The sequence below is a fragment of the Trifolium pratense genome, linkage group LG6 (genome assembly GCF_020283565.1).
Source record: "Trifolium pratense cultivar HEN17-A07 linkage group LG6, ARS_RC_1.1, whole genome shotgun sequence".
Lineage (NCBI taxonomy): Eukaryota > Viridiplantae > Streptophyta > Magnoliopsida > Fabales > Fabaceae > Trifolium > Trifolium pratense.
Window position 1 is genome coordinate 42,292,766 of NC_060064.1, and position 26,967 is coordinate 42,319,732.

At 31.2% G+C, this 26,967-nt stretch overlaps 2 protein-coding genes and 1 long non-coding RNA gene across 14 annotated transcripts; 2 read left to right on the forward strand and 1 right to left on the reverse strand.

The window, feature by feature from the left end:
• The first annotated feature begins 299 nt into the window (after positions 1-299).
• LOC123892677 lies at positions 300-26,793 on the forward strand. Of its 12 annotated transcripts, none has more exons than XR_006803256.1 (8): positions 300-1,884; positions 2,115-2,169; positions 2,629-2,908; positions 3,112-3,187; positions 4,212-4,322; positions 25,926-26,005; positions 26,321-26,378; positions 26,545-26,793. It is a non-coding gene; the product is annotated as an uncharacterized LOC123892677 (long non-coding RNA). The 12 variants fall into 12 exon arrangements; XR_006803260.1 differs by lacking the exons at positions 25,926-26,005; positions 26,321-26,378; positions 26,545-26,793 and adding exons at positions 5,347-5,426; positions 5,672-5,799; positions 5,959-6,352 and having other exon boundaries at positions 455-1,884; XR_006803255.1 differs by having other exon boundaries at positions 557-1,884; positions 26,251-26,378.
• LOC123892675 (MDIS1-interacting receptor like kinase 2-like) lies at positions 12,206-16,291 on the forward strand. The gene is made up of 2 exons (XM_045942524.1): positions 12,206-15,277; positions 15,729-16,291. The coding sequence occupies exons 1-2, from the start codon at positions 12,358-12,360 to the stop codon at positions 16,088-16,090; spliced, it is 3,282 nt and encodes a 1,093-aa protein (XP_045798480.1). The 5' UTR covers positions 12,206-12,357; the 3' UTR covers positions 16,091-16,291.
• LOC123892676 (subtilisin-like protease Glyma18g48580) lies at positions 17,991-24,040 on the reverse strand. The gene is made up of 11 exons (XM_045942525.1): positions 23,891-24,040; positions 23,673-23,782; positions 21,553-21,650; positions 21,233-21,388; positions 21,008-21,131; positions 20,112-20,655; positions 19,925-20,019; positions 19,553-19,834; positions 19,288-19,420; positions 18,961-19,177; positions 17,991-18,883 (listed from the first exon to the last, which is right to left on the reverse strand). Exons 1-11 carry the CDS (start codon positions 23,981-23,983, stop codon positions 18,342-18,344), a joined length of 2,394 nt encoding a protein of 797 aa, XP_045798481.1. The 5' UTR covers positions 23,984-24,040; the 3' UTR covers positions 17,991-18,341.
• Positions 26,794-26,967: the final 174 nt, after the last annotated feature.

Sequence of the window (26,967 nt, forward strand, 5' to 3'; positions counted from 1 at the left end):
TTCAAAAAAAAAAAAAAACTTTGATACATATAAAGAAAGAAAAAAAAGGATTTGCATTTCAATAGACAGAAAAAGGACATCAAACATTCCTTCTTGTGAAAAAGTAAACCTCGACCAATATCTATCGGTTAGTCAACGATCTCAATAGACCTAAAATATCTCTCGCCGATTAATATAACGACCTCAATTAACAGAGACTTGTTAATACTAGAACTGAGGCTTCGATGACAACGGAATGTTGAAACACAAGAAAGGGGACGGGTTTGAATTGGATTTCTAGTAATTAAAAGTTTTTCTTCAAAGAACAAACTCAACACAAAGACAACAACAAATAAAGATCAACACAAAAATTCAAGAGGAGAAATTTGAAGATTAAAATGTATTTAAACATATATTTAATTAATCGACTACATCACATATGAATTTATAATAATGTAAAAAGTCAGACCTATTTGTTTTTTTCTTTCTTCAAAAATGCTGGCCTCTCATCAACTCTACTCTCTCCTTCATTTAGCAATAATCAATGTCATTATTTCATTTACCCGTTATTAAAAGTTCCAGTTTTTTTCCCCTTATTCTCACAGCAAAATTTAAGCTAAAATAAAAGTCCCTTATTTTGAATTTCTTTTTTCAATTTTGAATCCCTCCTCAGAGTGTGTTATCCTCCTTTCTCAAATCACCTCCTTCTCTCGCCATCTTCACATTGCAACTACAGTATGACTCGCCCTCACCGGAAAAGATTCGACCACCACACACCACTCGCCTCTCACCTCTCTCTGCTCGACCACACCACCTTTCTCTCTCTCTCTCTCTCTCTCTCTCTCTCTCTCTATTTTTGCTCGGCCGCTCGGCCGCTCGGCCGAGTTTTCAAATCAAAATCACGGGAAAAGCCAGTCGCCACCGCCGTCACCACAAAAGCTTTCTCTATCTCCTTCTCCCTTTTGTCTCTCATTTTCTCTATGCGACATACAGATTCAATTTTTCTAGGTTTTAGGTTTTTGGAAAATTTTGATTTGTTTCTTTGATGGATTGATTGATTGAATAAGTATAGATAATAGATAGACTCAATCCTTCTTATTGTGTTGTCATGTTGAGTTAGAAAATTTTGATTGATGATGTTGTCATGTTGAGTTAGAAATTTTTTGTGTTGTTAACCTTTAACTTAGAATAAAAAATATGGTGTTGAGTTAGAAAATTTGAAGAAATTTGGTTGAAATATATTGTTATTTAGATGTGAATGTTGTGCAATCAATTATTCTTTTCGTTTCATTTTTCTCAATTTTTGTTATAAAAACCCTCCGATGATGCATATTCATAATTTTTCTCTGCATAATATGGTTTGGTTTCTCTTTGTTTTCACTCTAAGTATAAAAAACTAAACAAGATCGTTTTTTCCTTCTGCTTCTCAAATTGATTCAATAGGATTGAAATTTGTGGTTTTGGTTTTGTTACATGTCCACAACCATTTGTGAGTTTTGGGGTTGAAACACTGTTGGCATTTTATTAATGTCTAATGTTTTTCTGGTTTTAGGAAAAACTTTACCAGTGGATTTCGAGACAGCAAGAGGGTGGATCAAGAGTTGCAACATATACTTAACTACCGATAACGGCTTCAGTTAAAACTTTTCAATCATAGCTCACAGTTCAAAATTCTAATAATGTATACGGTTGATTTTTCAAAACCTTGGTGATGTGATTCTTTGTGCTGCTCCCATCTCGCTTCATCTCCTACCTCGCATCTTCTCCTTTCTGTCACCGTGGTCCGCATTATGCGGTATTCATCCTCAAAATTTCTTCGTCATTACATGTACCAGCGTCGTCATCCTCCTCACATGAGCTACCTACTCTCACCCATGTCTTCCTTGATGAATAATGAAATATTCGGTACAAATTCTTTGCTATTGTTATTGTCGTGAATTTCTTTTTGATGAATAATGAAATCTTACCATTCTTTCATTTAGGTTCCTGATTTCTTTACTCTTCAGTTTGTCTGTTTAATAAAATTATTTTATATTCCTTCTAATGCAATCATTTTTTGTTTCTGCCACTGTAATTTTAGTTCATCAGCCACCACTTTTTAAGAATCATTTTTCTATTTGTAAAATTGTGAGCAGAGAACATGACAAAAGCCAACCCCTCATCCTCACAAAAGAGTAGTACATCGCCAAGGTAATTATATACTAATTTATACTTCTATAATTACATATTTTCATGATTAAATGTTCATGGATAATATACCCATTGATGTTTGTTGTATTATATATTCCTTCTATATGAACAAAATCCTTTGTTTTGAGTTGAAATATTTTGTGCCTCTTATACGTCCTTTTGTAGATGAATTAGCATGAAATTCTTGCAGTGAATATCAATGCTACAATCATTAATGAAATATATATTATTATCTTACTGAGATGCTAATGGTTGTAGAAGCTTCATCTCCATTGTATCAAGTATATAGTGATAAAAGTTCTCATTAATTTCTTTTGATAACTATTATTATATAAAACACTATAAAAGACCATGAACCGAAAGTTGATTGAAGTGATATTTAGCTGCATGCGACTAACATGAATAGTCTTTGTAAAGGTGTCCATAAAGCTCTCTCTAATTGAAGTATTTCAATTTTAGGAGAGGAATATGAGGCTAAAGATCATCATGTTCCTATCCTCAGTACTTTTTCTTTAACAAAAGCTACAATGATTAAGCTACAATCAATATTTCATATTTATTGATATAATCAACAACCTCATATGGATCAATGAAGTCAATCACAATCAATTTGACTTCTTGAATCAAATGACAAGGATGGAGAAAGTGAGTTCAAGGGGAATTGCAGGAATTATATTTGGGATCTTTTGCATATAAAAGAGGATTTCAACGTTATTGATGGAATGACATATGGCTTCAGGTAATTAAATTAGTGAGTTCACTTTTTTCAATTTACTCTGTTAATTTTGTTAATTTGTCGTCTTAATAACATATTTTGAATGATTTTGAATGAGTGGCTTTATTATTATAGCAACAAATGGACCACCACTTCCTCATATGTAATGCTATTAGTAATTACTTATATTTGATGTTTTATGTTGTGTTATTGGTATTATGCTTCAGGATGTACCACCGTATCTTTTGTTTTTGAGGAATGTGGAATCTTTTCACATTGGATCATTGATCTACAGATGTTAATGTAAGTTTTGTATTTCTACATCATTTTATTCTATTTATTTCGAGTTGACTCATTTTAAAAACTTGGATGTTCACTTTAAAAACTCCCTATAGTTTATTTTTGATAGATTAGGTAACCATATGCAATGAGCAGGATGGAATTACACATAAATGCAGATTGTATAATTATGTTCATCACCATTGGACCTAGGTTTGAAGTGTGAACCATGGCAACAAAAATTGTAGTTGGCAGTAGTATAGGTTGTACATAAAATAGAAGTGGGATAACAAACATAATAATGGAAGTTCATATATTTTGAGAAAAAATTGATTTATTGGTGTGTTGTTCATTTTGCTGGTGTAGGGGCTGTGTTGTATGCAGTAAAATATGTTAACTTCTTTTGTTTCATTGATGCGAGACATTATTTTATGTTGTTTTCCCAATGACATTGTAAAAATAATGTTTATTTCTATTTCTTTTTCTTAATCACATGTTTTTATCATTTTTTATATAATTTGTCCCACTATTGCCAAGTTCTTTTTTTTAAAATTTTCCATTTATTTTAAGATCCAAGTTCTTTTATTATGTGAATTTGTTTTCCTTTAAAATGTTGATAATTATTTGGCGACGAAAATGGTCAAATAGATGATATGGTGAGTTAAAGTGGACAAAACCAAAGGCCAACAAAACAGAAAATAGTAGAATAAAAATAGAATTTGGACAGGTGGTTGGCGAAGTGTTGTGGAGACACTCTGAGGTGGTGGTTGATGAAGTGTTTTGGAGACACTCCGTGAGGTAGTTGTCGAGGAGTTTTATTTCAGCTTATATGTCTTTTGGTCTATGAAAATTGAGCATGTGTTTGTGCTAGAGAGTTCTTCTTCATTTTTGTTTAAAACCTGAGCAAAGTTCTAGGATGTCTTAAGTTTAGCGTAGTCTTTTGTATGGTCTTACTTGATTTCTTCCCTCTATATATTCTTTTTTCTCATAAGTAGCAACCACATGGCAATGATTCTAACAACATATTCAATGAAATCCTTTGCTGCAGATTCCTAATATAGGGTTTCATAATCATCATCATCATCGTCGTCGTCATCTCTTTCAACTCGGCAATAGCTCTCTTTTGTTGTTTTACCATGATTGTGCTGAGCTGTTTCAGGTATATGATTTGATATATGATAACTGTCTCTTAAACAATGCTCAAAGTTTTTAACTAGGGTGGCCTTCAATTCTTTGCTAGGATGTGCATACCAAACATATTCAACATAAAATATCTTAGATGATAAAATGTGGGATTGTTAAAGGGAATCTTTTAAGTAACTTAGCTGAAGCAAAACCAAATGGCCTCTATCCATTAATGTCTGATGAGGTGAGAATATGTTTAAGACTTTAGATAAGGCTACATTTTTGAATCAAGAGTTTAGAAAAGTTAATATGAACAACCTATAATTGCTCCATCAAGAGTTTCAAAAAGTCATTGATGTAAATCAGATTCCTATATAATGGTAAGTATGAAACAAAAATGGTTTGTCAACAAAGCAATAATGCTATGTTTCGACTTTGTTGTGTGTCGATCGATACTCGATTGCTAACTATTGTGACCTTTGAAAAAATAATATATTAGTTTCAGCTGACCATTCATGTCCAAGACAAAGAAACAAAACTAGCACATGATTTTTCAAGAAATTGAAAAATATATTGGGATCAGATGAATGAAAGAATTGAATTGTCCAATGGTTTAGAATACACTATATTTAATTCAAACCTTCAATTTGGTATTCAATGGTCCACTGCAGTCTTAAGGAATATGAACTAGAATGGAATTATGGTGTTTTGGCTGCAAATCTTCCTCACTACCTAATATGAACTTGAAATGATCACTTTCTCTAATAAATTCAGACAAGGAAACACAATAAGACATCTTATAATAAGCAGACATACATAATGTATTTATAGAAATAGAAAACATGTATACACTTAGGTCCTAAACTAAATTAGCCAAAGTTGTTAAAAGAGAAATAGCTAGAGAGTGCAACATTTTTTGTCGAAGAGGTACAAGTAACATGTTTGTCTTACATATAATCCTTCTACCTTGGCAGAAAATGTTTGAAATTTTGAAATTTGTAGCATATCATTCATGTCTAGCAGTGCATGTAATAATTAGAAATTGCTATAATTTTCAGGAGGTTGGGTGCAACTTAAGGGTCCAGCTATAGACACTGTCCTTGCATCAATGGAATATTTTCTTCAAATTGGACAAGAGGTAATAAACTCTAAACTTCATGTTTGTGATTTGTGGCCATATAAATTATAGCACAATAATATATCCTTAAGGAACTTACAATTTTTCAGTTTAAATTAGATTTAGCATATATACTTTCATCAACTACCATTTTTTTCTTTCCGTTTGTCTATCATAAGTTATCGAGATAACTAGAATACCTAATCAAATATCACTACAAAAGAAAGCATAGTCAATAGCTTTTCTATTAATTTATATAATTGCAGTGCAATGTTTTCGTCATTGTTGTTTCAATTCAGCACACTAAAAGAGTTTAAGGGGTACTATTTTTTTAAGGATGTCTTCTTTGACATTTCAAGCGCATCATAAGAGTTTAAGGGGCCTGCTTTTGTTGGTATGTTTTTCTTTTAAAGAACTATTCAGTTTAATGTTACTGAGATTAGAAAGTTTAGTTCCCTTGGGATAGGTTGCAGAGTAGGCGTATTTGCAATTTATCATTTCTCTAAGTGCTATATAATGATTTTACTTAACTTATCCCTTTCTCCATGTGAAGTAAATGACAGATTTGTCGAGTTGCTTACAAACTGCGCTGTCATGACTCGATTGTAGAGATTATACATGGTTTTCAAGAACCATTATTGTTAATTCAAATCTCAACATGGCGAGGCTCGGGATCATATTTGATAATTGATATGAATAAGTATATAAGTATATTTCTAGAGGATTGGGGCTGTAGATTTGGATGTTCTCTTTATAATGCTAAAGAAAAATAATCTCCTTTGTATATATTTTCAGACCCGCTAAGAAGCGAAAGGGAAAATAAGAAGAGTTAACTACAATTTCTCAGTTGGAATGATTTTATTGTGTTAATCCTCACATGAATGATGTTTATCATCAATTTTGTTAGCAAGTTTATCATTTTTTTATATAAAAAATAGTGTTCATATGATATGTATGATGTAATTTTATTAAATAATCACGTTAACTTGTGCTTTAAAGGCACTAGATAAAGTATCTAAATATAGAAATTTTGTATTAAACACTATAGTAAAAAAATATAATTTTAAAAAAATTGAATACACAAATTTCAAAAGATTATTTTTACTTTTGGCTTCTTAGAGGCATATGGTATATAGGTGTATGAGTAAAATATTGCATTCCAAATTATATATAAGTCGTTTTGACCATTCCATACAAATTAAAAAAAATGTAATTAATTTTGTATGGAAAAAAAAATTATGAGTTTATTTGACAAGATTATCGTTCCTTTATGATATAAGAAAGATGAATTAAATAATTGAAAGAAGATGAAGTAAATTAAACATAGGGTAGGTGTTTTTTAATTCATCTTTCGAAACTCTTGATGTAAATCAGATTCCTATAAGAAGATATATCTTTTAAAGATGAATTAAGAATTAATAGATTGAAAACACATGTAAATTTTCTCTCCGTAAGTTTAAAAGACTTCTCTTTTACAATCAGAAATAATAAATCAATATAAACAAAAGTTATGATTGAATACCACAAGATTTTATCATAAATCAAAAGTTTTTTAAAATCTCTTAAAATCCTAACTAAGTCCCTTATTTTGCTTTTATAAAAGTCATAATCAATACCACAAGATTTTTTTAACGTAAAAAAAGTCTTTTAAAATCCTTTAAAATAACATATTTTCACATTTGGTTTAGGACACAAGCATGCTTCACAAAAATAAAACTTTGACCCTTTTATTCTAAAAACTGATCTTTGAGTAGTAAAATCTTTTTTATTTATTTTTAATGATACAGAATGACATTTTTTTATTGGCATGACTATCCAGTGTTACTTATTATTCATATTTTATGTGATAATTTTTATTTTGTAAAAAAAAAAAGTTTATTTGTAGTCACATATTTTACCCGTGCTTGGCACGAGTTCAGATACTAGTTGATTCAAGAGGAGAGCAAATGTTAATTGATTCTTCTCCATTCGACAAATGTTAATTATATAAATATTGTGATACTAGTCACATATTTTAAATATTGTGATAAAATTTGTTTTTTTAAGAAGCTAAATTAGCTCACCCAAATTGATATCAGAAAGAATCGAACCTGAAACCTTAAGAAGAAACACACTCCCAGATTTCAAGTCAATACCAATAGACCAATCCAAATGGTTTATTGCGATAAAAACTATTTTCCTAATTGAAAAAGTTATGATCAAATATTTTAGTCAAAATAGTAATTTTAATTGTAAAAAGTCTGCTCAAAATATTTCAGTCAAACATTAAATCTTAATCAAATACAAGATTAAATAACAATAAATTATAATAGATCCCACTTATTTTAGATGGATAGAAGACTAGATACATCCTTGATAAAAAAAATTAGATACATCGTATTTTATGATTATATACTAGTATATATGAGACCGAAGAGAATACTGCTTTACCACATTTCTCTATGCCACTTTTTGTTTCCTCTACATTAAACATACTTCCTCCCCCAAAATTTTAGTCCTTTTGGAGTTTTGCACGGAGATTAAGAAATAATAAAAAATGATAAGTAAAGTCATTTTTACCCTTACTTTATTAAGAAAGAAAAAATATATTTAATTAATATTTTAACTTTAGTAAGGGTACAAATGGTAGAGTATCATTAAAAGTACATTGGTTTTCTCAAAGGACTAAAGTTTTGGGACAAATCTAAAAACTAAAATGGTAAAAAGAATAAAAGTTTGGAACAGGGGAGTATTTTCTAGCAGCATATAGCTTAAGTCATCTCATTATCACCAACCTAATATTTATCAGGTACTATTCAAGCTTAATTTTATTTATTTTTTGGCATCGGTGTCATTAGTTTATGTTCTTGTTAGCTGGGTTTATGGGTTTCTTGTTAGTATACAATAGTTTTAGTGCCGTTATGGGTTAATAATATTATTTAACACTTGCAAATATATGATGCATCTTTTATTTATTGTTTTATTTGTAGATGATAAATAATATACTCCCTCCGGATACAAATATAAGAAAAAAGACACTTTAAATTTTGGACACAAATATAAGCAAAAGTCAACTACTTTTAAACTAATTAATACTACTATTCATAATATACCCTTATTTAATCATTTCACTTTTCAAAAGTTTATGCGATTTCCAAGGCATAAATCAATTTTCAAAGGGTAATATAGTAAATTTAACTCATGATTTGCATTAAATCAAGAAAATTAACTACACTTAACTAAATTTCTTAAACACCGCGTAAAGAGTTATTTTTCTTATATTTGTGTCCGGAGGAGTAATAGTTTTTTTTTTATAAGCTGGAGGAGTAATAGTTGATGGTAATGCTAGGGAGACCAGCAATAAAATTAGTTTTGATTTGAGTGAATGTTCACAAGAAAACTGGATGTTTTGAGAAAAAAAGATTTATTTTAAGGTCGAATATTGTAAGAAATGAAGAAAGAAGGGTCAATTACAAAAAAGGTTAGAGCATATTTTTTTTTTGTCCCCGTAACATAAATTAATAGAAAAGAAAATTAGAGAATATTGTAACATTAAAATAAATTTCAATTTGAATGAATGTCGACTAAATTAAAAATGCCATCTACAAACTGTGCAAGGGCAAAGGTACCAGTATTCGGTATTCCAATTCTCATTCTCACCAATATATTTTTCTTGTTTTAATTATAAAACTTTGCTATTTTAATATTATTAGTTTGTTTATACCTATGATAAAGAGTGACTTTGCCAATTTAAACTCATGAAGCTTTGAAAAAAAAAAAAAAAACCCTATCCTTTATTTTAAAATAGTTTCGATGATTAAAAAAACATGACATTATTAAGTAGTTAAAAAACATATTTAAGTTTAACTTTTTTTTTTTGTTGAATATGTCAATTCAGGAAGACCGCATAATTTATTCCCAATCAATATGATGATATTTTTCTAAATCACAACAATAAAAGTAATGATAATATCGATGTTTTAATGACAAATATATTATATGTTAATATAAAAAACAAAAATGTATAAGAGAAGGTTAAAAAAAACAAAGAGATACTATCTTTAAGACTGGAAAACATACAGACAAATAAAACCACAAGAAAACAAGAATACAAAAATGCATACCTTCAATCCAACAAACTAAATTCTCTCGAAGGCACCACCGAGAAACTTTAGAAAGAGAGAGACAAGGATTGTGCTGATGCATGTGTAATAAGGTTGGTCCATGGTGCACTACCAAGAAACTTAAGAAAGAGAGAGACAAACTAATTTTTTTTTATGAAATAAATATTCTAAATCATAATATGATGATGTTGCCATCATCAATAGTGCAACAAATGAGGTAATTTGTATTTCATTTGATATATTTTACTCTATGCAAATATTTTCTCACTTCAATTTTTTTCAAAAATAGTCATTATATTTTTTATTTTAACCAAGCAAAATAGTCATTATATTGAAAACAAAGGAAATGAGGTTGTGCGAGCTTTGTCATTATATACACACAATGGCGGATCCATGTGCGTGTTCTATTGGTCAAGCCCCCACAAGAAAACAAAAAAATTATATAATAATAATAATATGTATTATATATTTTTTACTATAAACAAAATGTTATTATATTTTTTAAACCCTATAAAATCAATTAGGTCATTAACTTACACTTATGTGTTTATAACAAGTTATTATTTTTTGGACCTTTTAAGCATTTTTGTACGAGGTTTGGTAAAGGCAAAAGCATCATTAATATGTGTTTTTCGAGAAGATAGAGTCACATATGTGTTTTATAAAGAAATAATTTATTAAGAGAAACAAACCTAATCCGCTTGGGGTTGGTCTAGTGGTGTTGGCTTGAGCCCTTGGAGTATGCTCCTCTCAAGGTCTCATGTTCGATTCCTACTAGTGCCAATTTCGGTGAACTAAGTGCATATAGAACAAAAAAACTCTGACTTTAAATGGGGTCTCCGTAAGTGGACTGTGGGATTGGTCCCCTTATATTAGTCAGTCCAAAGGCCGGGTACCAAGTTTTTTTTTTTTTTTTTAAAAAAAAAAGAGAAGAAAACCTAATTTATAGTTTTCAATATTGTAAACTAAATAAGGATATTTTATAAAGATATAATTTATTCATTTGAAAGTTTGTACAATATCTTATATTAAATGACAATATAGGCAAAATTTATGGACAGGGCAAAATGTTGCACCTTTCTTCTCCCCATAGTTCAGATAACAAGAAAATAAAAAGAAATAAGCAAGAAAGTAATAATGATAATGATGTTTGTTATGCTTTTCTTATGACTCTGGTTATTACGCTTATATAGACAAATTTTGGTTTCCCGATAATGTTGTATATTCACAAAAAAGAATACAAATTTTTCAAGGAAAAATAAAAACAGAAAATACAATTTTAAGTTTTAAGATAGTAGCAGATAGTTTTGAATTTAGCACAAGCGGTGAATATTATTCATTATAATATTTAATACATTACTTTTAATAAATATAAAATTTCTTAGTTTTTTTTTTATTAATTAATCCTCCGGTTCCTAGGAAAAGGAAACTCTAACAATGGAGTTTGACCGCGAGATAAGTAAAATTTAGCTAAAAAATTGTTCCACTTATAGGAATCGAACTCAAGTTCTCCTAAACGATTTATTTTTTGACGAATCTCGTTATTCATTAACCACATAAGTCTAATGAAGTGGTTAAATATTTTATCTTAAATAGATTTTAGTATATAGTTTATTATTCAATGAAATAAATTGTTTTCACGCCTATGTAATACTAACATATATTCCCTATGTCATGTCATGGCAACAACATCATACCAGCTAAAGAGAATGAGTGATAATACTATTGCGTTAACTTTTATCCATATAAGTTACAATAATTGTGTCTAAGTTTTATCCATATAAGTTATAATAAACCCTTTATATACGTATTAAGAGAAGTAGTCTGAGACACGCTAAATGTATTGTCCTTAATGGTTTCTCTTCGTGGAGTTGAGATTTAAAATTGACAAGAATAATTTTGTGTAGGAAGACGAAAAATGTATAACTTTTTGGCATATGTGTTTACTGTGTGTGCGTTAGAAATTTTCTATGTCAATAATGTGCTATTGACTGCATTAATATATCTCTACACATGTGACTTTTTTTTTATCAGCAAAAATAAAGGAAGCAATGTACATGCATGACATGAATAGTTAGTAGGGTTGTGCATGCTTTAAAAATCAAATCCCAAAAACCATTTTAATAAAAATCTGGATATTTTCTATACCATTTATAATATGACTTAGTTTCAATTCAAAAATGGTTTGAATCAATTTTCATGTTTATTCGTTTTCAAAATCCGAGGAAAACCTAATCATCTCTGACAACATTACACCCTTGTTGTTTTCCTCAACACCTAATCAGAAAATAAACGAAGGACCATGGTTTACACTATTTCATGTGCTTATAGAAATTGCAACTATTGAGGGACACAAATCAGTCCGAGATTGCTTTCATCTATAGTTTGGTCTTGTTATTTCTGTTTAGTGGCAATGTATAGCTCACGATCAATTTGCAAATATGAAAAATGGTTATATATTAAATGATTTAAGTAGATGATGCATGAGAATTTGGTAGTATACTAATTCACACAATTAATGATTAGTACACTCACCATCTAGTGTTTTACAAAAGCAAAATAATATGAATGGTGAAAAATGAGCTTTTTTAATAAGTGGAGGACAAAATAATACACACTTTGGAAAAAGTATGAGTAGGAAAAGTAAGTTGATAAATTTGTGCAAGACTTTCTAAAGTGTAATTAAGTCACACTAATCACGTTGCTTGTTTAATTTCTTTTATAAGGACCCAGTAACTCCAACATTAGAATCATCACCACACAATATAACATATATTCACTCAAAAAATTATCCAACATTAATTAGACTATACCCTTGATCCCAAAAATCATTCTATACTTGAAGAACCATGGAACCTAAATTTATCAAGAATCTAGCATGTGGGAAGATTCTCTTCATAATCCTTTGGGTCCTTTTAACAATATTTTTTCCTCAAATTGCTGGTTTTTCCAAAAAAACTTCTTTGACCACTACTTCTCATGATCAAGCTACCCTTGGAGACCTTGAAGCAAAAGCTTTGTTGAAGTGGAAAGATAGCTTTGAAAACCAAAGTCAATCTCTCTTGTCAACTTGGAGGACAACCACAAATCCATGCAAATGGGAAGGAATTCAGTGTGACAAATCCAAATCTATATTTAGCATAAATCTTGCAAATTATGGATTAATAGGTAAACTTCATACTCTTAGTTTCTCCTCATTCCCAAACCTCATTAGTTTAAATATTTACAACAACTCATTTTATGGGACCATTCCTCCACAAATTGGTAACATGTCCAAAATAAATGTTTTGAACCTTTCTTGTAACCCACTTGAAGGTTCCATCCCCAAAGAAATTTGGACATTGAGGAGTTTAAAAGGCCTTGATTTTTTTTATTGTCAGCTAAGTGGTGAACTTCCTAATTCCATAGGAAACTTGTCCAACCTCTCATATCTAGATTTAACTAAGAATAAATTTTCTAGTGGTTACATTCCTAGTGAAATTGGAAAATTGAAACACTTGGAGTATCTAGCTATGACATTTTGTAATCGTATTGGTCCCATTCCTAAAGAAATTGGAATGTTGACAAAACTTCGTGTTATGGATTTGGCAGGGAACACTCTATCTGGTACCATCCCAGAATCAATTGGTAACATGACTAATTTAAGTAAACTTTTACTTTCAAATAACACATTGTTGTCTGGAACAATCCCACCCTCCTTGTGGAACATGTCTTCTTTGTCTAGACTCTTCCTTACTAGCAATAATTTTTCTGGATCAATCCCTCCTTCTATACAAAACTTGGTTAATTTGGATGCACTTTCATTTTCTTCCAACCACTTTTCTGGACCTATTCCTTCCACAATAGGAAACTTGACAAAGCTAACAAAAATATTCTTGTTCCATAATAATTTTTCTGGATCAATTCCTACTTCTATTGGAAATCTAATCAATATGTTTAGCCTTAGTTTGTTTGAAAACAATCTTTCTGGAACTATTCCTGCTATAATTGGAAATTTGACAAGGCTAACATCCTTATTATTATCCACCAATAAATTTCATGGTAGCATTCCACTTAGCATGTATAACTTTACCAACTGGGAAGTTTTTGAATTTGAGGAGAATGATTTTGTTGGCCATTTATCACCTCATGTATGTTCTGGTGGATCTCTAAAATACTTCTATGCTTCTCATAACCATTTCACCGGTCCAGTACCAACAAGTTTGAAAAACTGCTCTAGTATTGTAAGACTTAGGCTTGAGGATAATCAAATAGAAGGAGATGTAGCACAAGATTTTGGTGTATATCCGAATTTGGAGTACATTGATCTAAGTGATAATAAATTTTATGGTCACATTTCACCAAACTGGGGGAAGTGCCCTAATCTTCATACCTTCATGATATCCAACAATACTATCACTGGTGGCATACCATTAACACTTTTGGAGGCAAACAAGCTAGGCAGGCTCTACCTTTCTTCAAACCATTTAACAGGAAAACTTCCAAAGGAACTTGGATACCTGAAATCATTACTTGAAGTTAAGATCAACAACAATCATCTTTCAGGAAATATTCCAAGTGAAATTGGATTGCTACAGAATCTTGTAGATTTCGATGTAGGAAGAAACATGTTGAATGGGACAATACCAAAAGAGGTTGTGAAGTTACCCTTGTTACGAAATTTGAACTTGAGCAAAAACAAAATTGAAGGGAGAATTCCATCAGACTTTTCAATGTCACAACCTCTTGAATCTCTTGATCTTAGCGGGAATTTGTTGAGTGGAACAATACCAACAGTGCTAGGAGAGTTGAAGCAATTGCAAAAGTTGAATCTGTCATCCAATAATCTTTCTGGCACTATTCCATCCAGTTTTGATGATGTCATGTCAAGCTTGACCTATATCAACATATCAAACAACCAGTTAGAAGGGAGGTTACCAAATAATCAAGCCTTTCTCAAGGCTCCAATTGAATCATTAATAAATAACAAAGGCTTATGTGGTAATCACACTGGCTTAGTGCTTTGCATAACCAACCACAGCAAAAAGAGCCACAAGACTCTCTTACTAGTATTGTTTGTTATCTTAGGTGCTCTAGTACTAGTATTTTGTGGAGTGGGAATTTCAATGTATATTCTTTATAGGAGAGCAAAAAAGGAAAAAACCAAAGATAAAGATTCCAACGAAGCACAAGAAGAAGAAGAAGTATTTTCCATATGGAGTCATGATGGAAAAATGTTATTTGAAAATATCATTGAAGCTACCAATAACTTTGATAATGATTATCTCATTGGAGTTGGCGGTGAAGGATCTGTTTATAAGGCTAAGTTGTCTACAGATATGGTTGTTGCAGTCAAGAAACTTCATTCGGGAATAGATGGGGAGAGGCCCAATTTCAAATCATTTGAAAATGAAATTCAAGCTTTGACAGAAATCAGGCATTGTAACATCATAAAGCTCTATGGATATTGCCAACATTCAAGATTCTCATTTTTGGTTTATAAGTTCTTGGAAGGGGGAACTTTGACAAAAATTCTAAACAATGACTCGCAAGCCGTTGCATTTGATTGGGAAAAGAGGGTGAATGTTGTTAGAGGTGTGGCTAATGCTTTGTCCTATATGCATCATGATTGCACACCTCCAATAGTTCATCGTGACATATCAAGCAAGAATGTTCTTTTGGATTTATCTTATGAAGCTCAACTTTCGGATTTTGGAACAGCTAAGTTTCTAAAGACTGATTCAAGTAGTTGGACCACATTTGCAGGCACCTTTGGGTATGCAGCTCCAGGTTAGATTAGACCCCTATTCTTTTTGTATATAGAAATGGAAATAATCACATCATTACAATTTACATAACTTTTTATATTGAAATTCTATACGGGGGGGGGGGGGGGGGGGGGGGGGATTGATACCACCAGAGAGGGGTATTGGTTTAATCACTAAGCAAGAATTAGTGTACAAAAAAGTGGTGTAAATTTTAAACAAGTGATTTGTCGACCAACGACAGTTGGATCAACAAAAAAGTTAGTCTTTCACATTGTGACAATCAAAACAATAGGTATGCTTTTTATTTGTTGAACATAACACGTTTACACAAAGATTATAGGCCAGTTTGTTTCAGCTTTAAAAAAATGGATTCTAAAAACATATGGAAGCTACCAAAGTAATATTTTTTTATGCAAAAGCCTATTATTAATTGTTTCATGTGGAATAACTTTAAAATTAAAATTTGTTTGTAGAGTTTGCCCAGACCATGGAAGTGACTGAGAAGTGTGATGTTTATAGTTTTGGAGTTCTTTGTTTTGAAATCCTTCTGGGAAACCATCCAGCAGATTTCGTTTCTTCATTGTTCTCGTCGTCTACAGCAACAATGACTTATAATTTGTTGTTGATTGATGTATTAGACCAACGCCCTCCTCGACCTACCAATTCAATTGTCGGAGATATCATCTTGATTACAAGATTGGCATTTTCCTGCTTGAGTGAAAATCCATCTTCTCGTCCAACCATGGATTATGTTTCAAAAGAACTTTTGAAGAGAAAATCACAATCACCTTTAGTGGAACAGTTCCCTCAAATCAGACTTGGACAACTCCAATAAATTATCTTTTTTTCTTTTTTCTTTTTCTTTTCCTCCATGTCATGTCATCTATACTTTATCTTATCAACTTTCCTAGTAATGTGTGTATATCATATCTATGTCGTCTGTACTAGTTTACTTTTGATATCCTTAGTGGTTTATGACTGTGTTCATGTATTCTTGCCTAAAAGGAAAAATGAACAATTTTTTAGTTGACTGAAAGAGAAAAAACACTAAATTATGAATTATTATGTTAATAAGCTCTGTTTGGGCTGAATATTTGATTTACGAAACCTTTTTAAATTTAATGAATAACTAGTAAGTACTAATTAAACAAAAAGTTAATCTGAGTACATAGATGGATAAGTAACAATGAAAACAAGCTATACAACCTATACCTATAAGTAAAGATTAAGGATTTTTCATATTGAAAATTCTGTAGGACCTCGATATATCTCACAATTCATAAATAGTATAAAAAGACGTTAATTCAACCTTCTTTTTTTTTGTAATAGATGTTAATACAATCACATCTATTTGATATTGTGAAAATATAGTGATGTTATATATAAAAAAAAATTGAAGACTCGGTATCCGATCCAAAAACCAACTAATCTGGGGAACACCAATGCCAATTCCACCGTTAATGATTGGGAATTAAGCTAGAATAACTTAGGTCAATGGCAGATAATTAGATTGTAGTTAATTACATAATTTAGAAGTAGAACTTATTTTGTCATTTGAGCATTTATTATATTAAGTTATTTAGATTGGGCTTTATGGTCTTTAGACTCATTTAGGTTATTATCCAATAATTGAGCATTCTTCCAACAAGAATTTTTCAGTATCAATTTAAATAAATTACAGGGAGAAGCTACAAATAATCAAAGTAAAGGAAACAATAAAAGCGTTAAATCCGAAATCAAAGTTAGAATACTAGGGTGTGGCGAGGCTGAGAGAAAACAAAATCTTCGAGCTACGGCTCAAAGGCAAGGCAATGGTGCGAAGGGTGGAAGAAAGTACGAAAGTTGAGGGAGGGTTAGTTGATTTTGAATGGAGCAATGGCTTTCACGAGATTATAAATTAACTTCAGCCAATTGCCATTGTAAGATTATCTCATACACATTGAAGATCAGATTCAAGATTACTGTAGATTATCTCATGCACTTCTCGTAAGTTGTTTTAGCCAAAATTTCCCAAAGGGGAAGATTGTTGTTCCTTTTGGTTGGCTGCATTAGCTAAAACAACATGTGTTGTATCATTTGGACACGTCATACAAGCATAGAGTGTCGTGCAAGTAAGCATAAGTTTGTTACTATCCAATGCACGTGTTTGTCTAAGCGAAATCTCAGTTAATTTTAGAAGATTTGTTAATAGGAATTAGTTAGATATGTTTGAAAGATTTAAAACAAATGTTGTCAAATAAAATCATATTATGTTAGATTATTTGACCGAAGGAACATTTGGATTAGTCTGAATTACAAATGTTGAACATTTCATATTCTGATGTACATAAGCAGAGGAAACACTCTTTATCAACCCAACTAGGATGATCTTGGTTTACAGATGGAAGTGTCTTTACTCCTTCTGCAAATGCCAATAAGCTTTCAGAATCCACTACTTGAACTAGTTACCTGATGAAAAATACACATTCGATCTCTAACAATCTGACTAGCTAAAAATTTGGGTGAGCAAAGTAATAATTTTCACTAGTCCTCTTAACACGGTTTTATGTCTTGTTACTAGATAATTTGAGGACTTATTGGATGATATTTTCTTACGAGAGTGATATAGAAATGAGAATATTGTTGAACCATTTTGAAATTCTAAAAGGAATCGCTTTGCATGGGATTAGAAAATTAAAGCTACAAGCATATCCATTGCGTTCATATATACGAAGAGATAAATATAAACAACAGACTAAAGATACGGCACTGCCATTTATTGATAATGATTACAAAAGACTCCATACTATAAAACATAAACAACCAAAGAAGGATAAAATAACAAAAGGCACACAAACTACGGATATGGATTGCAGTCGCAGTCATGCAATCAAATTAAATCAGACGGTACAAACTTAAAGTAGTTTAAATAAAAAGAAAAGTCTGTTTTAATTTAGAACCGCCTGATCCTAATCAAACTATCAGATCTGATTTGACTGCACGCAATCCAGATCCCACAAACTAGTGATAACATGAAATCCTAATACTCAAATACATTGGCATGTGCATGCACACTGTAATATCCTGACAGAACGAAACAGGAATGTTTATTTGCGCTTAACGGTGATAGGACTCCTTACAATGTGTTTTCCATCTGTCCATTGCAAATTTCCAAATTGATATTTCTTCCGTGGAGTCCCATTTGTTGCCTGCACAATAACTTGGAATGTCTTCTTTTCACCAATTTTCTTGAAAGTCAAGGAGTTTGGTACAACGACAATTTTATATCCAGGCAATTGGGCTTTTGCTACATATGTGCCGGGTGACCCAACATTGGTGACCGTCCGAGTGACATTAACGACATTTAACCCAAGATTCGGTAACGTGATTGAAGGGTAGTTAAAGTCTTCTATGCTGTGAGATCCGGAACAAACAAATGTACCATTGAAATTAAGTGCTGAAATGAGTTGTTGGTTGTATCCATAAGCACATAGGAAATTCAAGTAATCCTTAATGCCTAGATCATAAACAAGTCCAGGATCTATTGCAAGGTCAGGTTGAACATGCCCTGAACCATAAGCAAAGGGAGTTGCTAGTTTTTTTTTAAATGCATCTTGAATTGGTCTGTTTGTGTTATCTAGTGTGGTTGCTGTAAGGATATATAGTTAAGTTAGAAATCTTGTGGTTAATAGAGAGTATATGTATTGTATGTCTACGTGTGTGTACCTGTGGTCATGATAGCCGATTTAATAGCTGCTGGACTCCAATTAGGATGCTTTGTTTTGAGAAGTCCTGCAATGCCGGCCACATGAGGGCAAGACATAGAAGTTCCTTGTTGTACATTGTATGGAAAACCTCGGCGATTGTCTGTTATTAAGTTGGAAGCACTTGCGAACAATGAGTAGGCAGCAAGTATGTTCACACCTGGTGCAGTTACATCAGGCTGAAACAAAAAACAAATGAAAAACCCCATTGAAAAAAAATAAAGACAAATAAGGAGTATATATTATTATACATAGTTGATAACTAGTCCATGTGTGTATAATTATATACCTTGAGTATTGACGGCTGAATCTTATTTGGTCCTCTAGATGAGAATGAAGCCATTACTGGAGCTGGCTTTCTTCCATACAATACTTTTGCTCCTGAAAACCTTATTGTGGTACCCGACTTTAATTTAGAGTCCCTGCAATTATAAATATAATGTGTATATGGTTGGAGCCTTTTCATTTGTAACATGTCAACAAATGTAACAGATTTAAAAAGGTTGTGTGTGTGGGGGGAAGGAAGAGGTTGATAAATATATATAATCAATTACATGGAAGTTATGTCATAAGCAGCATGTGACCCTGCAGGTTCTGTTGTATTGATAATAACTGGAGTGTTTTCATCTTGCCCGTTACCCACACAAGACAAAACATGAGGCTCAGCAAGAGTTGTTTTCCCTTGTTGTGGTCGATTGCTCAAAAGCATTCCCTTGGCACCTGCTGATAAAGCTTCCTGACCCTCAGCAACTGATTTTATATTTCCTTCTCGATCACATCCCACTATTTTGCCCTTCACTTTTGAAGGATCAAGTGTTCCGGGCCTACAAAGTCGCCTGTAACAATATATAAAAGAATAATAAGAAAACATCATTTAATTAATAAATAGGTTATTTTAAAGTGAAGCATTTGAGGTTTGTACTTACGCAGCACGATCTGTCGCATTGGCAAGTTTACCATCCGTACCAAGAATCAGAGAAAACGACTTATTAGGCGGTAAGGTTACAAAAAGACTAGCTCCCTAGTAATAGAAATTAGAAAACAATTATTTCAAATTTAATAATAACAACAATAAGAAGTAGAAAAAGAATAAAAAATCAGGATGACATATACCGTGACTTTTTTGTTACCAATAGTTATTGTACTGCTGAAGTCTCTGTCTAATGTACTAGCAGCAATTGTGAATACCCATGGAGCTATATTCACCACGCTTCCTTCGGTTGGTCCATCGTTCCCTGCAGAGGCAACTACTAATATGTTTCTAGAAAGTGCATGGAATGCACCTATTGAAACCTCATCTGTGAAAATATCTTCAGGATAGACAAGATATTGGCCAGCAACTGAAAGTGATAATATATCAACACCATCACTAATGGCTTGGTCAATAGCAGCTAACACGTCGGCTCCAAAGCAGTCAGCAACATCTGTTAGAGACCAGCACACTTTGTATGTGGCAACTCTAGCTCTAGGTGAACCACCTTTTATGGTACCATTGCCAATACCGAATATACTTGCACCTGGTACGAAGTTTCCACCTGCTGTTGATAGTGTATGAGTACCGTGTCCTACAAAGTCACGTGCGCTAAGTTGCCATGAGCGAAGCTTTCCATAATATGCTTCATAAGCATTGCTGAAGAATCTGGCTCCGATTAGCTTCCTGTTTATATATACCAAGAATAATTAAACTGATAAAGGGGTACGGAACAGGTATAAATTGGTTTGTCTCTGGTTTTTTTTGGTTGAAATTGGTTTGACTCTGTTACCTTGCAGCTATATCACAGTATGTTGAGTGAGATAAAGGACAGATAAGTATGGGAGCATTTTCTGTTTGGACTAATAATAATCTGAAAATTTGTTAATTCTCTTATAATCTAGCTCTATCATATATTCCATTCTAATATATTATCAATAGTGTAAATGTATGATAATATGATAATCTATGTGAATTTAAGTACAAAGTTGGTGTTAGAAGATCAGTAAAACTGATAAGTTGTGAGCGAGAGAAGAACCTGTTGCAAGGATTTTTCTTCAATTTGCGGAATTGTCTAATTTGACACGCATTTGTCCCACGCCATTTAGATGGAATAGGTCCAAATCCCTTATCACCGAAGCTCTTGGATTCCGGCCAAACACCTACTCAATTTCAAGAGTGGAAACAAAGATTAAAAATTGTGGATGTTATTTTACATACAAGTCTCAATGTGCAGCAAAAGTTATTATAGTAAAAAGCTTACCGGAGTCGATGTTTGCGATTATTGTATTTTCACCAAACTTTCCCTTTTGCCATGCAGTGTTCTTACCATTTCTTTGCAGTCCAAGAAATTCCCATGACCTTGTTGTGTGCAGTTTATGAGATTTGCTCAAGAACACTGACACTACATTTGCTTTTTCTGTTCAAAGTTAATGGAAAAAAAAGAAAAGAGAGTTCGGTAACACTTTGTTTTTTTGTACTAACCATATATCCAAATTAAACATTTATTTATTTATATAACTAATTTTAGTCATTAAATCTATTTGCTCTAGTTTAGTTGGGTCACTATGGAAAAATGCTTACTTGAAATATCTGCTGCTTCTTCTTCTTCAAGTAAGGCGGCAAAGCCATTGATATGTTTGTTATATGAGTAAATGATTGCTTCTTTTGCTTTCTCCCGGCTGTAAATAATAATACATAATCCACATCAACTTTTTTCCATATCCCTACTTTTTTCGGAGACTGACTGTGTTAACTTTTTAAAGTAAATAATAGAGGGAAACAACTTTTTTAAAGAATAATAAGTATAGTCCCCGAGTCGGGATTCGAATTCCGGACACTCTATTTATTTAAAGGTGGAATTTCTAGCCATTATGCTAAGAGTCATACTAAACGGTGTTTCCGCGATAAATTTTTTATTTTTTTGAAAACTTTGTATCCAATCTTAGGACCGACTAATCCAAGATTTTTTTAAAAAAGGTTAAGGAAATGAAAATGAAAATAAATTTCAAATCATTAAATACACGACTTTCAAGATTTTATTACTATTTTTGTTTTGTTAATCATTGTTGCAGAATCAGTGTTTTTCATTTCTATTTTTTTTTACTTATATATGAAACTGAAAATAGTACATAAAACCAACACACATTTCAAATGTTTTTAGGACTTGTTTGCATTGATTTATTTTTTAGTTTATGAAAAATTGCTTATTCAAATAAAAATTGTTTTTACGTTAATTCATAAATTCTCATTAACTAAAATTGTATTTTTGTAAGTTATTTTTTCATAAACTATCGTTACAAACTTATAATAATATATAAAATAATACATAAAAACTTATTTATTTACATAAACTGTTTTGGATAAGTTCATAATTAAACTAATTTAATGGGTCTTGATCTAATAATTTTTTATTTTTTCGTACAATCTAATAATTTTTTAATACCCAAATTTTTTAATATTTCTATAATAAAAAAGGTCGGGGTAAATGATTGTTCAATAAAACATTTTCCTTTTTAATAAATCTGTCGGTTATCATTATCATTGTTTAATGTACTACAGTAACATGTTATACATGCATACGTACCTTTAGAGAAAACAATTTTTATAGGTATATATATTTTATTTGTCGGTGTCAAAAATATATTATTTGTTAGTATGTTTGGTCAGGGAGATAGATCATCTCTTGTGAAAAAATCATTGGAAGATGTCCGGTTGATATATCCACCATTTATTTATTTTTCTTTTTAAATTAAAATTATAGTTGTCAAAAAAAATAAATTAAGATTTCATTTATATAAAAATGTCACGGAAGACAATTTTCTCCTATATTAGGTTGCTAGTATGGAATTTAAATTTCGAAGCTCTTTTTGAAATTTATTAGGATTAAATAATTTTGTTGTCCATGAAAATACAATTTTTTTTACAAATTTATTAGGGTTAAATAATTTTGTTGTCCCGAAAAATGTAACAAATTTTAGTTTTGTTTAGTAAAGATAAAAAAAATAAATTTAATGACAAATATATTATTATTATTATTAATAACTAACTAGCTAGGTTCCTGCACTAATTTTTATCGTAGATTCTTATAACAAGCAGCAAAGAATACAAATATATGTTTGAATGTGTTTTGTAGTGAGCTTGGTCTTTAAATATGACTTTTCATATATTAATATATCTATTCAAAGCACAAAGCATACTAAAAATATAGTAGTTTTGTTCCGAGAGAAAGAAATTGTCCCAAAAATTATACAAAATAGTTGTACAAATATTATTTCTCCTAAAAACAATGACAACAAGTGAAGTGAACACTAACATTACAATAGTTGTATAAAATAGTTCTACAAATATATTTTTAAAACAAAAAAAGATATCTCAAATAAGTTAAATGAAGACATTAAACTAGGTTAATATCTCTTCAAGTAAGAAGAAGCTAACTCAAAATAATATAAAATATAAAAGAGATACAAAACTTGGGGAACTAGGCCGATGTGTTAAGCATATATTAGCTACATAATATACCGACAATTAATTTTTGCTTGATTAATTAAATAAATTAGCACATTTGTTTATGAGAAAATGTAATTATTTTTCTTATTAAAAAGATAATAGTTGCGCCAATAAAAAAACAAAAAAGTTAATAGTACTGTAACTTCAAGTTACACTATGAATAAAAAAAAATTATAGATGCATGCATTGTATACCTTCCCAAAGTTGAACTTAGTAAATCATAATGAGAATTGGTAGCAATATCAAGTTCAACAGATGTAGGGTGAGGGCCATGAGAATGTGCTCCCAAGTATACAATGTAACACTGCACAACAAGAGCAACGGTTGGTGAAATGTCACAAATGATGGGAATTTAGCAACACAATTGATCATAGTTTGTAAAATAATTTAAATATATAGCATATAGGCCTACCTTTTTTGTGCCATGGACGGCTTCTAGCAAGAACATGAAAATGAAAAGTAACGAAACCATAATGCGATGAAGAGAAAATAGGGAACCACCCATTTCTTTCTTAGTATTTTTGGACTTCACTTCAAGAACTACATCTAGCTAGTACCCTACATATATAGTCCTTCTCACTCTCTTTTTGTGAATAATATCATGTGTTGTTTCTTCGCAATTTCTCCATGGAAAATTAGTGCTTGACATAGCTTTTGCTTTTTGAAACAATATAGGAGACATCTTAACTTTAGCACAATCTTTTGCTTTTGAGTCTATTATTTTGGCAAAAGCGTGCTTTTCCTCCTCGTTATTCATGTACTATAATTCACAAAACACTATTATTATAGTAAATATTATGTTATGAGTATCTAAGTTCTTTAAGTTAGATTGTTAGATGGACTTTTTTATGTATTGGAGGCATGTCATTAATTATTGCAATTCAGTCTTTATAATTTATACAATTATCATATGTTTATTGTTTTTGATAACCATATCTATTTGTGAATCGATTTAGGAACCAACTGAGTACTAACCCTAACTTTTCGTACGAGAATTGATATAACTAGAACATCGACCCGTGCGGTGCACGAGTCTGATTAGTTGTAAGATATATAATAATTAAATAAAATAAGATAATTCCAATAATGTAAGGTATATGAAAAAAATTGAGTAACATTAAACGATAGTTCAAAAATAATTTTGGATAAATATTCATACAAAGAAAATTATGTTATATTACGGAAGACTTCCTTATAAACCACATTCGAAGTCTTAGTTGTATCTTCACCGTCGTCATCGATGATCAATATTTTTAATTTTTTCTATAATTAACTCTTGAAATTGCAAGATATAACCGACCATGTGAAAACACCAGTGACGGAAGATATATCTCAACATGCTTTAAAGATTGTCCCTGACTCTTATTAATAGTCCTCAAAAGAAATCATTATAGGAATTTGTCTCCGTTGAAATTTAAAAGGAATTCCCACATCCGTTGAAATTACTTCCTGAAATAATTTTTCCTTCAAAAGCACGTTTTCTCAATCTCGTAATAATAAGTCTTGTTTCATTGCATAGTCCTAATTTTTGATTCAAATTCCTTAATAGCATAACCGGAACTCCAACTTTAAGTCTCAACTTGTGATTTGGAAGTCCCGACATAGAAATCGTGTTCAAAAAATCGGGAGTATGAACATCATCCACTGTTTGACCGTCTACATTTTGTGTGAGCGGAGTATCATGTCTCAAATATGCTTTTTCTTCACCAGGAATTAAATCCAACATATAATCATTTATTGTGTCGACTATTGATGTAAATCAGATTCCTATATAATGGTAAGTATGAAACAAAAATGGTTTGTCAACAAAGCAATAATGCTATGTTTCGACTTTGTTGTGTGTCGATCGATACTCGATTGCTAACTATTGTGACCTTTGAAAAAATAATATATTAGTTTCAGCTGACCATTCATGTCCAAGAGAAAGAAACAAAACTAGCACATGATTTTTCAAGAAATTGAAAAATATATTGGGATCAGATGAATGAAAGAATTGAATTGTCCAATGGTTTAGAATACACTATATTTAATTCAAACCTTCAATTTGGTATTCAATGGTCCACTGCAGTCTTAAGGAATATGAATTAGAATGGAATTATGGTGTTTTGGCTGCAAATCTTCCTCACTACCTAATATGAACTTGAAATGATCACTTTCTCTAATAAATTCAAACAAGGAAACACAATAAGACATCTTATAATAAGCAGACATACATAATGTATTTATAGAAATAGAAAACATGTATACACTTAGGTCCTAAACTAAATTAGCCAAAGTTGTTAAAAGAGAAATAGCTAGAGAGTGCAACATTTTTTGTCGAAGAGGTACAAGTAACATGTTTGTCTTACATATAATCCTTCTACCTTGGCAGAAAATGTTTGAAATTTGTAGCATATCATTCATGTCTAGCAGTGCATGTAATAATTAGAAATTGCTATAATTTTCAGGAGGTCGGGTGCAACTTAAGGGTCCAGCTATAGACACTGTCCTTGCATCAATGGAATATTTTCTTCAAATTGGACAAGAGGTAATAAACTCTAAACTTCATGTTTGTGATTTGTGGCCATATAAATTATAGCACAATAATATATCCTTAAGGAACTTACAATTTTTCAGTTTAAATTAGATTTAGCATATATACTTTCATCAACTACCATTTTTTTCTTTCCGTTTGTCTATCATAAGTTATCGAGATAACTAGAATACCTAATCAAATATCACTACAAAAGAAAGCATAGTCAATAGCTTTTCTATTAATTTATATAATTGCAGTGCAATGTTTTCGTCATTGTTGTTTCAATTCAGCACACTAAAAGAGTTTAAGGGGTACTATTTTTTTAAGGATGTCTTCTTTGACATTTCAAGCGCATCATAAGAGTTTAAGGGGCCTGCTTTTGTTGGTATGTTTTTCTTTTAAAGAACTATTCAGTTTAATGTTACTGAGATTAGAAAGTTTAGATCCCTTGGGATAGGTTGCAGAGTAGGCGTATTTGCAATTTATCATTTCTCTAAGTGCTATATAATGATTTTACTTAACTTATCCCTTTCTCCATGTGTAAATGACAGATTTGTCGAGTTGCTTACAAACTGCGCTGTCATGATTCGATTGTAGAGATTATACATGGTTTTCAAGAACCATTATTGTTAATTCAAATCTCAACATGGCGAGGCTCGGGATCATATTTGATAATTGATATGAATAAGTATATAAGTATATTTCTAGAGGATTGGGGCTGTAGATTTGGATGTTCTCTTTATAATGCTAAAGAAAAATAATCTCCTTTGTATATATTTTCAGACCTGCTAAGAAGCGAAAGGGAAAATAAGAAGAGTTAACTACAATTTCTCAATTGGAATGATTTTATTTTGTGCTAACCCTCACATGAATGATGTTTATCATCAATTTTGTTAGCAAGTTTATCATTTTTTTATATAAAAAATAGTGTTCATATGATATGTATGATGTAATTTATTAAATAATCACGTTAA

Bases quoted from the DNA above. Each gene is read 5' to 3' on its own strand.
- LOC123892675 (XM_045942524.1), top strand. From the start codon at position 12,358: ATGGAACCTAAATTTATCAAGAATCTAGCATGTGGGAAGATTCTCTTC. The intron at 15,278-15,728 runs GTTAGATTAGAC...ATTTGTTTGTAG, and splicing joins CTTTGGGTATGCAGCTCCAG to AGTTTGCCCAGACCATGGAA.
- LOC123892676 (XM_045942525.1), bottom strand. From the start codon at position 23,983: ATGGGTGGTTCCCTATTTTCTCTTCATCGCATTATGGTTTCGTTACTT. The intron at 21,389-21,552 runs GTAAGCATTTTT...AACTTTGAACAG, and splicing joins AGAAGCAGCAGATATTTCAA to AAAAAGCAAATGTAGTGTCA. The intron at 21,132-21,232 runs GTAAGCTTTTTA...GAAATTGAGTAG, and splicing joins AATCGCAAACATCGACTCCG to GTGTTTGGCCGGAATCCAAG.